The 14,119-nt window shown below is 34.9% G+C and overlaps 1 protein-coding gene across 3 annotated transcripts in view; it reads left to right on the top strand.

The window, feature by feature from the left end:
- Nucleotides 1–20: 20 nt before the first annotated feature.
- zgc:63863 (uncharacterized protein LOC393372 homolog) overlaps nt 21–14,119 on the top strand; it is a 39,769-nt gene continuing 25,670 nt past the window's right edge. For all 3 annotated transcript variants that reach the window (XM_058754279.1, XM_058754280.1, XM_058754281.1), the window contains exons 1-5: nt 21–262; nt 1,001–1,186; nt 1,269–1,349; nt 2,513–2,699; nt 3,022–3,123. In XM_058754279.1, the coding sequence (XP_058610262.1) occupies nt 199–262; nt 1,001–1,186; nt 1,269–1,349; nt 2,513–2,699; nt 3,022–3,123 (620 nt within the window). In that variant the 5' untranslated portion in view covers nt 21–198. The remainder of the gene's footprint in view (nt 263–1,000; nt 1,187–1,268; nt 1,350–2,512; nt 2,700–3,021; nt 3,124–14,119) is intronic.

Genomic DNA, 14,119 nt, shown 5'->3' with positions numbered 1-14,119 from the left:
TGACTCACCGGCTTTTAACCAGTGAGAGTTAAGCTCGGGTGACGAGCACTGACTCCTCCACGTCGCGACGCCGATCTGAGGAGAATCATAACCGTCACTTTCCTTTCGTTTTTACGGTCAGTTTTGAATTAAAACTATCTTATAATCATCAGAAAAGCATGTATTTGATATCCTCATGACTGTGAGTCGCGATAAGAGATGAAAAAAGCGAGGAAGCGACTGCCGGCGAGCGGATCGCAAGCGTCTGTCAGGAAACATGAAGGTAACGTTACCGGTTTTGGTCCATTAATGTATTTGGGAGCTTCATTATGGTGTCACTGATGTTAGAAATCCGTTATGATTTCTCTAAGTGTGTGTTAGATCCATAAGAAAACCAATTAATGTGTATTTGAGAGATTTGTTATGTGAGGAGATCCATTATGTTGACCCTGAATGATTGACGGGTCCATTATGATGTCTGTGAAGCTGTGAGAGATCTGTTATGTTGTCGATTTATGAGTGAGAGATGTATAATGATGTCTAGCTAATGGATTATCATTTTCATTAATTCATGATTCAAATAATCATGAAATCTTATGCTGTTATTGTATATTTGGGTGTGTTATTGTGCAACTCACAGCATCATGTCATCCTGATTTTGTTCCTCATATTTAGTTTTGGTGGCTTAACCACATAATTATATCTGTACATGAAGCTCTGGCTACGATGTTTATTCCTGCACTGTGATTTAAGCCATACAATGCTCAGCTTACAAGAAAGTTTACAGCCAACTGGGCATTTACTTTGCTGTATGTTGAGGGGTAATTGTGCATCCTGCCTCATACGTTTGTATTTTATCTGCAGAACAATGTAAAACAAATCTTGTGTAATGTAACTTTTGTTTGTTGGTTTTTATTGTATTTGTTATACTTGTATTTTCTGAATTGTTTTTGCCATGAAAATAGCCTAAGATGCTGACATGGCATTAAATAAAAATATACTACTACTACTTTATCTCCAGAACAATTGCCCTGGAAGAAACAGAAGCTCCTGGACATCCATCAGGCCTTGAACAGCGACCCCGTGGACATCGAGACCCTGCGGCGGGCGGCTGTGAGCGAAGGTGGTTTGCTGACGGATGACATCAGAAGAAAAGTTTGGCCCAAGCTCCTCAGTATCAATGTGTACAATCTGCCTGCCAAACCCTGTAAGTGTGTGTTTGTGTGTGTGGAACGTACCTCAAAAACTTCAGTGGTTTCTTACTTTTTTCTCATTTCCTTCATTTAAAGCCAAAGATGTCCGAGAAGACCACAAGGACTACAGACAGGTGGTGCTTGATGTCAGGAGATCAATGCGACGTTTCCCGAAAGGTCAGTATCTGATAAATGAGTCAAAGAACTTGACACACCATCACATGATTTGATCCAGTCACTCTGGACTGTTTTGAGACATACTTACCATCTGTCAGCGTTTATAAATTTTAATGTCCAGTATGCCATAAAATTTGACATCCAAAATGTGAAAATTTAGATTTGACAAGAAAAAAAAGACCAAAAAAAAAAAAAAAATCTTGTAAATTGCGTGATGTTTTTAAAATGAATGAATGAATAAATAAAATAAACAAACAAATTTAAGTCAATAGCTTCTTCCATTTTTTTTTCAATAATATTTTAATAACCTGGATAACAAAAATATTAATTATATTATCAGTAGAACATCTAGAGTACAAATTTGTGATTTTAATATTTCTAATACATTTTGTCAATTTTGATGTCCAGTATGCCATAGAATTTGACATCTGCAATGTGAAAAATTGGATTTGACAAATAATTGTTTTTTTCATTGTAAATTACATGCAACAATTGTATCATCAGTATACATTTTTGATTATTTGATTTATTAAAGATTAGTGAGTTAGTGAAATATTTACATTTATTCATTTAGCAGACACTTTTATCCAAACCAGTTTAAAATGAGTAATGCAACAAAGCTATTCAAAAGTTGTCTAGAATAGGAAGAAATAAGATATATTCCCCTTGATATAACATGCTTAAGATTTAAAAAAAATAATAATAATAATAATTTTATTCCTTTTTTTTTTTTTGGACATTGTTTTAAACCCTAAAATGTTCTATATTTACAGGTTTAAATGTTATTTATTTATTTGTATCCCATATTTTCACACCAATTTTTGTACCTCATTGAGAACATCTCAGTATTCTTCTTCATATTAATGTTTGCTTGTATAATCACCACTGACAACTTTCCAGTGTCCTTCGGGTGACATTCCCTCACTGTGAACTCGCAACAATGCATTGATTGTGTGTTATCTAACCCAACACAAATACCTTGAGCTTCCCATGTGATATTTGCACAGTTGAGGTTTGAAGCTGCAATAATCAGGGAGACTTTTACACGTCATTATGTCTACCGAGTGTGTTTGATCCTACTGTAATGGAATAATTCAATTCCATCTAACAATGCTTTTTTTTTAGTAATACACTTGTTTTTATGTTGATGTGATGGTTCTCAGGCATGCGTGTGGATGAGCGAGAGGTTCTCCAGGAGCAGCTGATCGACATCATTCTGGATGTTTTGAGGAGAAATCCTCAGCTGCACTATTATCAGGGTTATCATGACTTCGTGGTGACCTTCCTGCGGGTGGTGGGAGAGAAGATGACCATCGCAATCATGGAGAAACTGTCCAATCATCATCTCAGGTGAATTAACCTGACCTTATGTTCTTCCCCACCTAATTCTGATTATAATGTTATGTTTCGCTTCTTGCAGCAAAAGAGAATTTAGTTTCACATAACCGTTTTACATATATTGTAGGATTATTAATAAAAAATTTGACTGATGCAACATCAACTTGCACATTTAAATTTGTGCATTTGGCTCACATTACCAATGACATTTTATCAGTTGTATTCCTAGGGAATCTAATCCATGACCTTGTAGCTGCTTCTTTTTGTTTTGCTCTGATGTTGATAAGTATTCTCTTATCAAGTATTTTCTGTTTTATTCTGCTGGGAACTGCAGGGATTTCATGGACCCCACCATGGACAGCACAAAGCACATCCTGAACTACCTGATGCCCATTCTTGAGCGAGTGGACCGAGAGTTACATGACTTCATGATCAGGTAGACTGCTGACTATTGATTATCTGTGATTGATCCACGTTCTTGCTTCCATATTCTACACAACTGCAGTTTTTCCAAAGATTAAACACTAAGGTAGTTCTGGCTCTAAATTGATTGGATCAGGCATGTTTGAAGCTGTTTTAAATAACCAGCTGTGACTGCATATCAGTTATATATTAATGCATCAGCCATAAACAGCCTCCAATTAAACTAATGAGCTATATAGCATGGCAGAAGGTTGTTTGTTGTTGTTTTTGTCTTTTATTAAATTGCTGTTGCATATGGACGTCTGTTTCTGCCAGAATAAAAACAGGGTTCCTGCAGGTCTTAAAAACTCTTAATTTACCCTTCCACAAGTTAAGACCTTAAATTCATGAAGTAATAGCATTAAATATTGAATGCGTTGCAGAAAATTAATATCTTCCTGATTTTTTTTTTTTTTATTTATTTTTTCTCCGATACAGATATCTAAACACTAGCTTCAAAAGCCAACATTTCTGCAGCACACAATGCTAGGCTACCGTTGCAGCTGTTGTTATAGCAACAAAAGACGCCCTCGGCTGCTATTTGTAACCAAAAAGCTGCAAGCTTTTTATTTTTCAAAAGAAAAAATTTCTTGTTAAAGACGCCAAGTGTGAACACGCCCTTACTGAGCATAAGCAACCTCTAAGTTTGCTTAAAGAAATGTACTGGGTTAAATACAAGTAAAGTTCTATCAGCAGCATCTGTGACAGGCTGTCAATTATGACAGCCTTATGACTTGCGGTTATGCGTTACCAATGTTATTTTATAAAGAATAAGTTCATCCATAATCGTAGTAGCCCTGCATATAAAAGGGTGATTAAAGTGCCCATATTATGGTTTTGGGAGTCCCCAACAACAGGTTGACATGCATGCAAGGTCAAAAAACACGTTCAATTTCTTATAATATGCATTTATTTTGACCTTATTTGCTCAACGACTCCCAAACGATTCGCTCAGTGATTCATATTTCCAAACCCCTCCTTTGCGTTGACGCTAATCTGCGGTGATTTGTCCGATTGGTTGATTTCATTTAAAGCATTGTTTGTGATTGTGAGCAGTGCTGATCTGTGTACAGCCATTACCGGGGAAACGGCTATTTTTAACGCCCCAAAAGCGGCAAATAGTGGGCGGGCAATATTCTAATGTTTCATTTTGACATCAACATGAAGCGGCTTGGGATTCATTTTAAAAACGACTTGTTTCAATTATTCAGAGTCTACTTTCTTTTGAGAGACAATAGCTTTATACACGGTGCACTTTCAGATTTAAAACTTTGCAGGATGTTTTCATTTACTTAGAGCTGTGTTACACACTGCATGAAAGGTAATTTTCAAAAATCCATAATAGGGGCACTTTAACAAAACTTTACATCCAAGAAAACGGAAGAACATGCAGAAGAATTGATGCAAGCACTTGAACAGTGTGCGTTCTCTCCAAGTGCATTACTGAAAATGTGTTTGTTGTTACAAAATGAGCAATAATAATTTTTTTTGTTGTAATCAGCTTGTTTTGATCCCAGATTATTGATTTAAATGCATCTGACCAGCTGGGGTTAATAAATTTCTCTGTCCTGAAGAGGGCAGCAGAGGTCATCTTTAAACGACTAGACAGACTCATGAAAGAGCGTCGCCTGTTAACCGGTTTATCTTCGACTATTACACACTGTCTGTGACTATAAAAGCTGCTGAAATCTGTGACGTGGATCTTGAATGTCTGTACGTTTGCTGCCAGTAGATGGTAGCTGTTTACACTGAATCAGGCGAGAGAAGAGGAGTAGCAGTGTGTAGTAGATGTACGGTTCACTTCACCTCTGTCAGATCAAAACTAATTTCCCTGCAAGGACGCACACACACAGGCGCTTTATGAAATATTCTCACGGGAGACGGTTTTGTGTGCGGTCCTTCATCAAAGTCACTGTCACAGGGCTCAACTGTAAGGATTTGTTCTTCCCTGATTTTTACATTCCTGACCAACAAAGTTTTTATTTTTATCTGCATTATTATAATTGTCAGAAAAATTGTGTGTATGTATGTGTGTGTATATATATATATATATGAGGAAAATAAGTATTTGAACACCCTGCTATTTTGCAAGTTCTCCCACTTAGAAATCATGGAGGGGTCTGAAATTGTCATCGTAGGTGCATGTCCACTGTGAGAGACATAATCTAAAAAAAAAAATCCAGAAATCACAATGTATGATTTTTTAACTATTTATTTGTATGATACAGCTGCAAATAAGTATTTGAACACCTGAGAAAATCAATGTTAATATTTGGTACAGTAGCCTTTGTTTGCAATTACAGAGGTCAAACGTTTCCTGTAGTTTTTCACCAGGTTTGCACACACTGCAGGAGGGATTTTGGCCCACTCCTCCACACAGATCTTCTCTAGATCAGTCAGGTTTCTGGCCTGTCGCTGAGAAACACGGAGTTTGAGCTCCTCCAAAGATTCTCTATTGGGTTTAGGTCTGGAGACTGGCTAGGCCACGCCAGAACCTTGATATGCTTCTTACAGAGCCACTCCTTGGTTATCCTGGCTGTGTGCTTGGTCATTGTCATGTTGGAAGACCCAGCCTCAACCCATCTTCAATGCTCTAACTGAGGGAAGGAGGTTGTTCCCCAAAATCTCGCAATACATGGCCCCGGTCATCCTCTCCTTAATGCAGTGCAGTCGCCCTGTCCCATGTGCAGAAAAACACCCCAAAGCATGATGCTACCACCCCCATGCTTCACAGTAGGGATGGTGTTCTTGGGATGGTACTCATCATTCTTCTTCCTCCAAACACGTTTAGTGGAATTAAGTTCTATTTTGGTCTCATCTGACCACATGACTTTCTCCCATGACTCCTCTGGATCATCCAAATGGTCATTGGCAAACTTAAGTCAGGCCTGGTTTAAGCAGGGGAACCTTCCGTGCCATGCATGATTTCAAACCATGACGTCTTAGTGTATTACCAACAGTAACCTTGGAAACGGTGGTCCCAGCTCTTTTCAGGTCATTGACCAGCTCCTCCCGTGTAGTTCTGGGCTGATTTCTCACCTTTCTTAGGATCATTGAGACCCCACGAGGTGAGATCTTGCATGGAGCCCCAGTCCGAGGGAGATTGACAGTCATGTTTAGCTTCTTCCATTTTCTAATGATTGCTCCAACAGTGGACCTTTTTCACCAAGCTGCTTGGCAATTTCCCGTAGCCCTTTCCAGCCTTGTGGAGGTGTACAATTTTGTCTCTAGTGTCTTTGGACAGCTCTTTGGTCTTGGCCATGTTAGTAGTTGGATTCTTACTGATTGTATGGGGTGGACAGGTGTCTTTATGCAGCTAACGACCTCAAACAGGTGCATCTAATTTAGGATAATAAATGGAGTGGAGGTGGACATTTTAAAGGCAGACTAACAGGTCTTTGAGGGTCAGAATTCTAGCTGATAGACAGGTGTTCAAATACTTATTTGCAGCTGTATCATACAAATAAATAGTTAAAAATCATACATTGTGATTTCTGGATTTTTTTTTAGATTATGTCTCTCACAGTGGACATGCACCTCGATGACAATTTCAGACCCCTCCATGATTTCTAAGTGGGAGAACTTGCAAAATAGCAGGGTGTTCAAATACTTATTTTCTTCACTAATATATATATATATATATATATAATAATAAATTAAAAAGTGTGTGTATATGTGACTGAATAATTAAACGTTATATTTATCATATCATAAAATATAATTTGTTGTTACTACTGTAAATATATATTCAATTATTATTGGATCTCCTTCAATACTTTCAGAATCTTTACTTATTAAAATGATTTTGTTTCTGTATTTTAAAATATATTTTTTCATATTAACATTTTAATGACAGTAGTCCTATATTTATTGAACAAAAATTAAATCTTTTATTTTTCAAAATAAGCAGAAAATAGTACAAACTTTGCTAAAGTAATTGTTTTCAACAAGTATTAACTTAGACATTATTAAAAAAAAACATTATTTTAGCTGAAGTTTTTGTATCAATACTGTGTGCCTTTTACACCATGCTGGTGGGCCTTTTACCCCGTGTGTGAGGTAAAAGGCCCCCCTTGCCATTTATAAGATTTTTAAACAAAATAAACAACTTGAATGACTTATTTTAACACAAAATCTGTTGCTCCATTAATGTTCAATACAACGTATATTTTTTTTTTCTGCAATTATACATTTTAGGCGCAATGAATAGCACAATTTTTCTTAAGGTGGGCCTTTAGTCCCCTTTTACCCTATATAGTATATTTTAATATAATTATTTAAAGCTGCAGTCCGTAAGTTTTGCCTCTTTGTCGCCATCTCTGTTTGAAAACCTGGAATTGCAGCTCTGTGCGGAATTATCTTCCGTGCAACGCCTGGTATTCTGGCACGGTTCTAGCATGGATGAATCTGTTTTGAGGTGAATGTGTGCCAGTCAGTCACCGCACCGGTGTGGATATTGTACTCAGGAATTACAGATTCTAGCCTACGTCTTGGAATATATGACCCAAATAAGAATTATCACTGTATATTGCCATCTGAACAAGTAACAAGTCTGCCACGTTTGTTCTGACCAACTGAGGAAAAAAGCATTATAATAAATTGCGCTACCAATGGTGATTAAATCTAACGATTGGTTTAGCTCATATTACATCAAACCATTCAAATTATTATTATTGTTATACTTTATTCTCAAATTATTAATGTTAACAACATCAGCATTGCGTGACAATGAGTATAGTGTGTATTAGCGTGTATCTAATTGTCATACCATTCGAATTTCATGCTCCCTTCGAACTGGTTGTCTTTAAAATATAAATCCTGGGTAATCAGAAGCACATTTAAAACTGGAATATAATTTAATTTCATTCACATGTCTTTCATATAAACACATAATCCTTTATGGATTGCAATCCGCCCTCAAAATGATACATTTAATTATTCCAGCTTCTGTGAGAAAAGGCTAAACGATCTGCCACCTGCAGGATCCTCACATGCGATAGCCTACTAGCCGGGACAACTTCTTTATGTTTACAGACGTAATGACACAGTGCCATGCTCGAATTTCCCGCAGAGACCTTTATCGGGCTAAAGTAAGGTGATAGTTTTGAATACTGGCTGGTGTACTTGCTCAAATATTGATTTCGGATCATTTTTAACCCAAAAAAGTTACGGACTGCAGCTTTAAATTCTAGTAATATTTTTAAAAATACACTAACAACTGTACAACAAATAATTACTTTCAGTAAGTAGAGAAAATATATATATATATATATATATATATATATATATATTTATATTTATTTTTAATTTTTACAATTTAATTAAATTTTTCCTAAAGTTTTCTCTTCATTTATCAATTTTAAGACTTTTATCAGTAAACCTAAATGCATATTGTTTAGTCAGTTGATGGGCCTCCACTCTGCAATTTATTTATTTTTGTGTGTTTATATAATTTACATTTATTTGTTTGTTACTGTTATAGTTGTTGTTGTTTTGATGTTTTCTTATTGTAATAAATGAGAAATAATAGTAATTGTTTATAATTTGCATAAAAATATTTGCAGATAAAGAAGTATAGTGCATATGTAATTAATTAGTTAGTTAGTTTATGAAATTCGTTCTCATTGTAGCTGATGGTTTCAAGACTGTTAAGCCATTATTGCAATCTCGATAAATCCTATTGTTAGCTACAGTATCTCACAAAAATGAGTACACCCCTCACATTTCGGCAATCATTTTAGTATATCTTTTCAAGGGACAATTCTATAGAAATGAAACTTGGATATAGGGCTGTCACGATATTAGATTTTTCATATCATGGTTATTGTGGCCATAAGAATTCATGATATCGCGATATCTATAGAAACCTTGGAGGGGGGTGGGAGATATCAAATTATTTTTTATTTTGTTTATTGAGTTTTTCTTTTTCACCCAACGAACATAAAGATACTGATAAACACAGGGTACGAGACTCTGGCTTTCTCTGTCTTCTTTGGAGCTCCTATGAAATAACAAGAGAAAATAATGTCAAGTTCAACAGTATGACGAATAAATATTAATGGTAACACTTTACAATAAGATGTCATTTGTTAACATTAGTTTATGTATTAACTAACATAAACGAACAATGAACAATACATTTATTACACAATTTATTATCGTCGTTCATTGTTCATGTTAGTTCACAGTGCATTAATGTTTACAAACAAAACTTGTGATTTTAATACTGCATTAGTAAATGCTGAAATTAACATGAACTAAGATTAATAAATGCTGCAGAAGTATTGTTCATTCTTATTTCATGTTAACTAATGTAATTAAGTAATGTTAACTAATGAACCTTATTGTAAAGTGTTGCCATATTAACATCTAAACTGATACTTTAACCTATTAACTTGTATACCTGTATTTTAGTTAGTCTTTAACCTATAGTTGCGCCGGCGCCACTTAAGTCATGCAGTGTTAATGTGCATCTAGAACGGCCGCAGATGAGGCATTAAGTGCATGGCACTGCGACCAACTTACCATTTTACAGAGTTTAATATAGCAATGTGGTCGCTCTGTTTTTCAAGATCAGTTTTAATCGTGTAACTGTTAATAATAGATTTGAACAAAGAAATGAAGTGTTACTACGCACAGGCCGTATTGATGTCTTATTTTTGTATTTGCAAAGTAAAGAAAACGTGTTACTTATTAAAATAATCACCCTTTACTTAAATATATGACCACAGAAAACCTCTGTTAACAGGTTAATGTAACATCTCCCATTCTATGACTAATAAAATAATCGCAATTTACTCTGTAACTGAACATGGCTTTCCTCGGAGTAGCTGCGTGCGCTGCGTCGTCTACTTGTTTGACAGGTGTCAGGGTTAAGGCGCAATACTGCCACCTGGAGGTCGACCAGGTACTGGCGCTGGAGTATTTACATGTGGGGTTATCATAAGTGTCCTGTTCATTTTAAATATTGCGGTTATAGCCAATACCGGCATATTGTCACCAGGGGTTAAATTGGGATTTGTTATGTGGGGGGGCTCTATGGTATCGTGTGTGTGTGTGTGTGTGTGTGTGTGTGTGTATATGTGTATTTATATTTAGTAATTTAACAGTTTAGCAGACACTTTTATCCAAAGCAACTTACAAATGAGGACAATGGAAATATATATGTATTATGCAGGGCTTGACATTAAGCATTCTCATGTGGTTGTCCTTCGGACAAGTAAATTTGTCATTTACTTGTCCGAGTATAAAAGTTACTTGCCCGGAGAGAAAAAAATAAGTTAAATTGAGTTATAAATATAATTATTTATTGTAGTTATACAAAACACATTTAGTTTATTTAGATTTTTCTTTTTAAATGAAATAATGAACAAAATAATAAAGTGTGATAATACTATTATATTTTAAAATAAAAAGTTAGAATTAAATACAAATAGAATTATTTTATAGTAAACTTAATAAAATACTAATATTTACTTTTATTTATATATATATATATATATATATATATATATATATATATATATATATATATATATATATATAATATATGAATTTTCATCATTTTCAAACTTAGATTTTAAAAAATTTAATTAAGTTAAATTTAATCAGTCAATTAGTATAATAAGACATTTGGGCTGTTACCAAACAAATTAAATCAGTATCAACAAAATTCATCTTTGCAATGCAGCAGAAACACAGAAGCTGCATCTGGAGTGGAATATATATATTTACACACTGTTAATGCAGCTCTGAGGGACATGGAATGCTTTAACCTGCAGTTACAAATGAATAAATAATGTTTTGATACATAAAATGTTGAATACTGATATTTGAAATTATTAAAAAAAAAAAAAAAAAAATGCTGTAAATGTGAAATTAAAACCACCAGTAGTAGGTTGCATCAAGTCACTGTTAATAAGCGAGTCATTGCGACTGAACCGAATCATTTAAACGGTTGATTCATTCAGGCACGAAACACCGTCATGTTCCTCAGAGACGCAAAACAGCACTGTGGCTATGTTTGGAGTTATTTTTGTTGGTGAAATAGAGCAAAAACAGGCAATATGGTGTCTAAAACGTAAGTCTCTTAATGTTAACTTCTTGTTTATAGAACTGTTATCACATTTGTAATCATGATATTTTTGAAGCAAAAAAAAAAAACGTGTGATATTAACTATATTAAATGATATAAATACATACATTTTCTTCCCCCATATCTTGAATTTTCTGATCATTCTTCATGCATTGTAATACTGAATCATACAGTGAAAGAACGCACGTGAGCTAGTCTAACCTAGACGACTTTACGTAATTATGCGTGCACTCTGTAGGTGTGTTTTGTTTGATTCTTGCAATATACTCGTTAAAACAGCAATTACAAAATTATCGCAAACGATATATAATCGCACACCCCTATAACAAAGCCTATATTACAAATAAAGGCAGTTATTATTGTTTTTGTTATTGACTTTTTCAAGTTACTTGTCCGATTGGGCAAGTAAATTTCTCTTCACTTGCCCGTCCAAAACATTCACTTGTCCCGGACCTAATGTCGAGCCCTGATTATGTGTGTTTAGTTTTTGCAAATATGATTTATTCTAATGCAATATTCTCATCGGTTTTCTAGCAGCTGTGACATAGGCTATAAATCTGCATGTTTTTATATTTTATTCAAGGGCCTTTTAAAAAATTTAAAAATGCCCTCTATAAAGGGCATTTTCCCACTAATCTCATTAACTTTAATTTCAAATTCTAACATGTGATCTATAAATTCAATTATAATAATGTGATTGTTATTATCTATCGTTATCAAATTAAATAATTTACACTGAAAAATACAACTACATTAAACTATGAGATTCTTTAAAAATTAAAATAAAAATATTGAATATACAAACAAAAATGATGGTGGAAATTATACTTTTCAAAGAAATTAAACACCAGTAGGTGCCAGTAGTGAGCGTTTAATAAGCGAGTCATTGCGACTGAACCGAATCATTTAAACGGTTGATTCATTCAGGCACGAAACACCGTCATGTTCCTCAGAGACGCAAAACAGCACTGTGGCTATGTTTGGAGTTATTTTTGTTGGTGAAATAGAGCAAAAACAGGCAATATGGTGTCTAAAACGTAAGTCTCTTAATGTTAACTTCTTGTTTATAGAACTGTTATCACATTTGTAATCATGATATTTTTGAAGCAAAAAAAACGTGTGATATTAACTATATTAAATGATATAAATACATACATTTTCTTCCCCATATCTTGAATTTTCTGATCATTCTTCATGCATTGTAATACTGAATCATACAGTGAAAGAACGCACGTGAGCTAGTCTAACCTAGACGACTTTACGTAATTATGCGTGCACTCTGTAGGTGTGTTTTGTTTGATTCTTGCAATATACTCGTTAAAACAGCAATTACAAAATTATCGCAAACGATATATAATCGCACACCCCTATAACAAAGCCTATATTACAAATAAAGGCAGTTATTATTGTTTTTGTTATTGACTTTTTCAAGTTACTTGTCCGATTGGGCAAGTAAATTTCTCTTTCACTTGCCCGTCCAAAACATTCACTTGTCCCGGACCTAATGTCGAGCCCTGATTATGTGTGTGTTTAGTTTTTTTGCAAATATGATTTATTCTAATGCAATATTCTCATCGGTTTTCTAGCAGCTGTGACATAGGCTATAAATCTGCATGTTTTTTATATTTTATTCAAGGGCCTTTTTAAAAAAAAAAAAAATTTAAAAATGCCCTCTATAAAGGGCATTTTCCCACTAATCTCATTAACTTTAATTTCAAATTCTAACATGTGATCTATAAATTCAATTATAATAATGTGATTGTTATTATCTATACGTTATCAAATTAAATAATTTACACTGAAAAATACAACTACATTAAACTATGAGATTCTTTAAAAAAAAAAAAATATTGAATATACAAACAAAAATGATGGTGGAAATTATACTTTTCAAAGAAATTAAACACCAGTAGGTGCCAGTAGTGAGCGTTTAATGAGTGAGTCATTGAGTCGTTCATTCAAACGATTCGTTCAAACGGCAGATTCATCCGATGTTTATGCATGGGCTAATGAACTTTGACTCAACCGATTCGTTCAAAACACGGAATCATTCAGCAATGATGAACAATACTTGCGTTTTGGTGTTTACATAGTTATTTTTGGTTAGTGATGTTTTAATCATGTTATTGTCTGGCGTTAATGAAGCGTTAATGTCGAGCCTTGGAGTCTGGCTCAGCCCCGGACGGCCCCGGCCCAATTTAAACCCTGATTGTCACACACTAACTTAACACAATATCGATAATTGTTGCTTTGAATATCACGGTTATCGTCAATACCGGTATATTGCGACACCCCTACTTGGATATATTTTAGAGTAGTCAATGTGCACATGTCCTAATGTGCACAGGTTTACATGAATACTCGCACACATGCAAGTCCAAAGCCACATGTCCTATTCATCATGTTCATGTTTTTGTCTGCTTGACAGGACCATACAAATTTGTGTATCTTGTTTTGGAGCAGTTAAAATTTGGTGCTTTGAGTACAATTCTCTCATACTGACCACTGGATGTTCAACATGGCACCTCACGGCAAAGAACTCTCTGAGGATTTAAGAATCAGAATTGCTGCTCTCCACAGAGATGGCCGAGGCTATAAGAAGTTCGGTAACACCCTGAAACTGAGTAGGGATGCAGCGATTAACCGGTTTTACGATTAACCGCGCTTTAAAACGTCACGGTTAATTAATCGTAAAGGCTCTGCTACACCGAGTGTTTCTGTTGCACGGAATGGAACTGTTGAAACTTGCGCAAAACAAAAACAACTTTACACTAGCGGTGCACCATCTTAAAATGCCGTGCTTATCAGAGACATGGAGGCTACTAGATTAACTATGACAGAGGAACCAAACAGCGATCCTTTATTTCCACCAGAG

Source organism: Onychostoma macrolepis, chromosome 19 (assembly GCF_012432095.1).
Source record: "Onychostoma macrolepis isolate SWU-2019 chromosome 19, ASM1243209v1, whole genome shotgun sequence".
Lineage (NCBI taxonomy): Eukaryota > Metazoa > Chordata > Actinopteri > Cypriniformes > Cyprinidae > Onychostoma > Onychostoma macrolepis.
The sequence above is the reverse complement of the archived record's forward strand: the minus strand, read 5'-3'. Positions and strand labels throughout refer to the sequence as shown.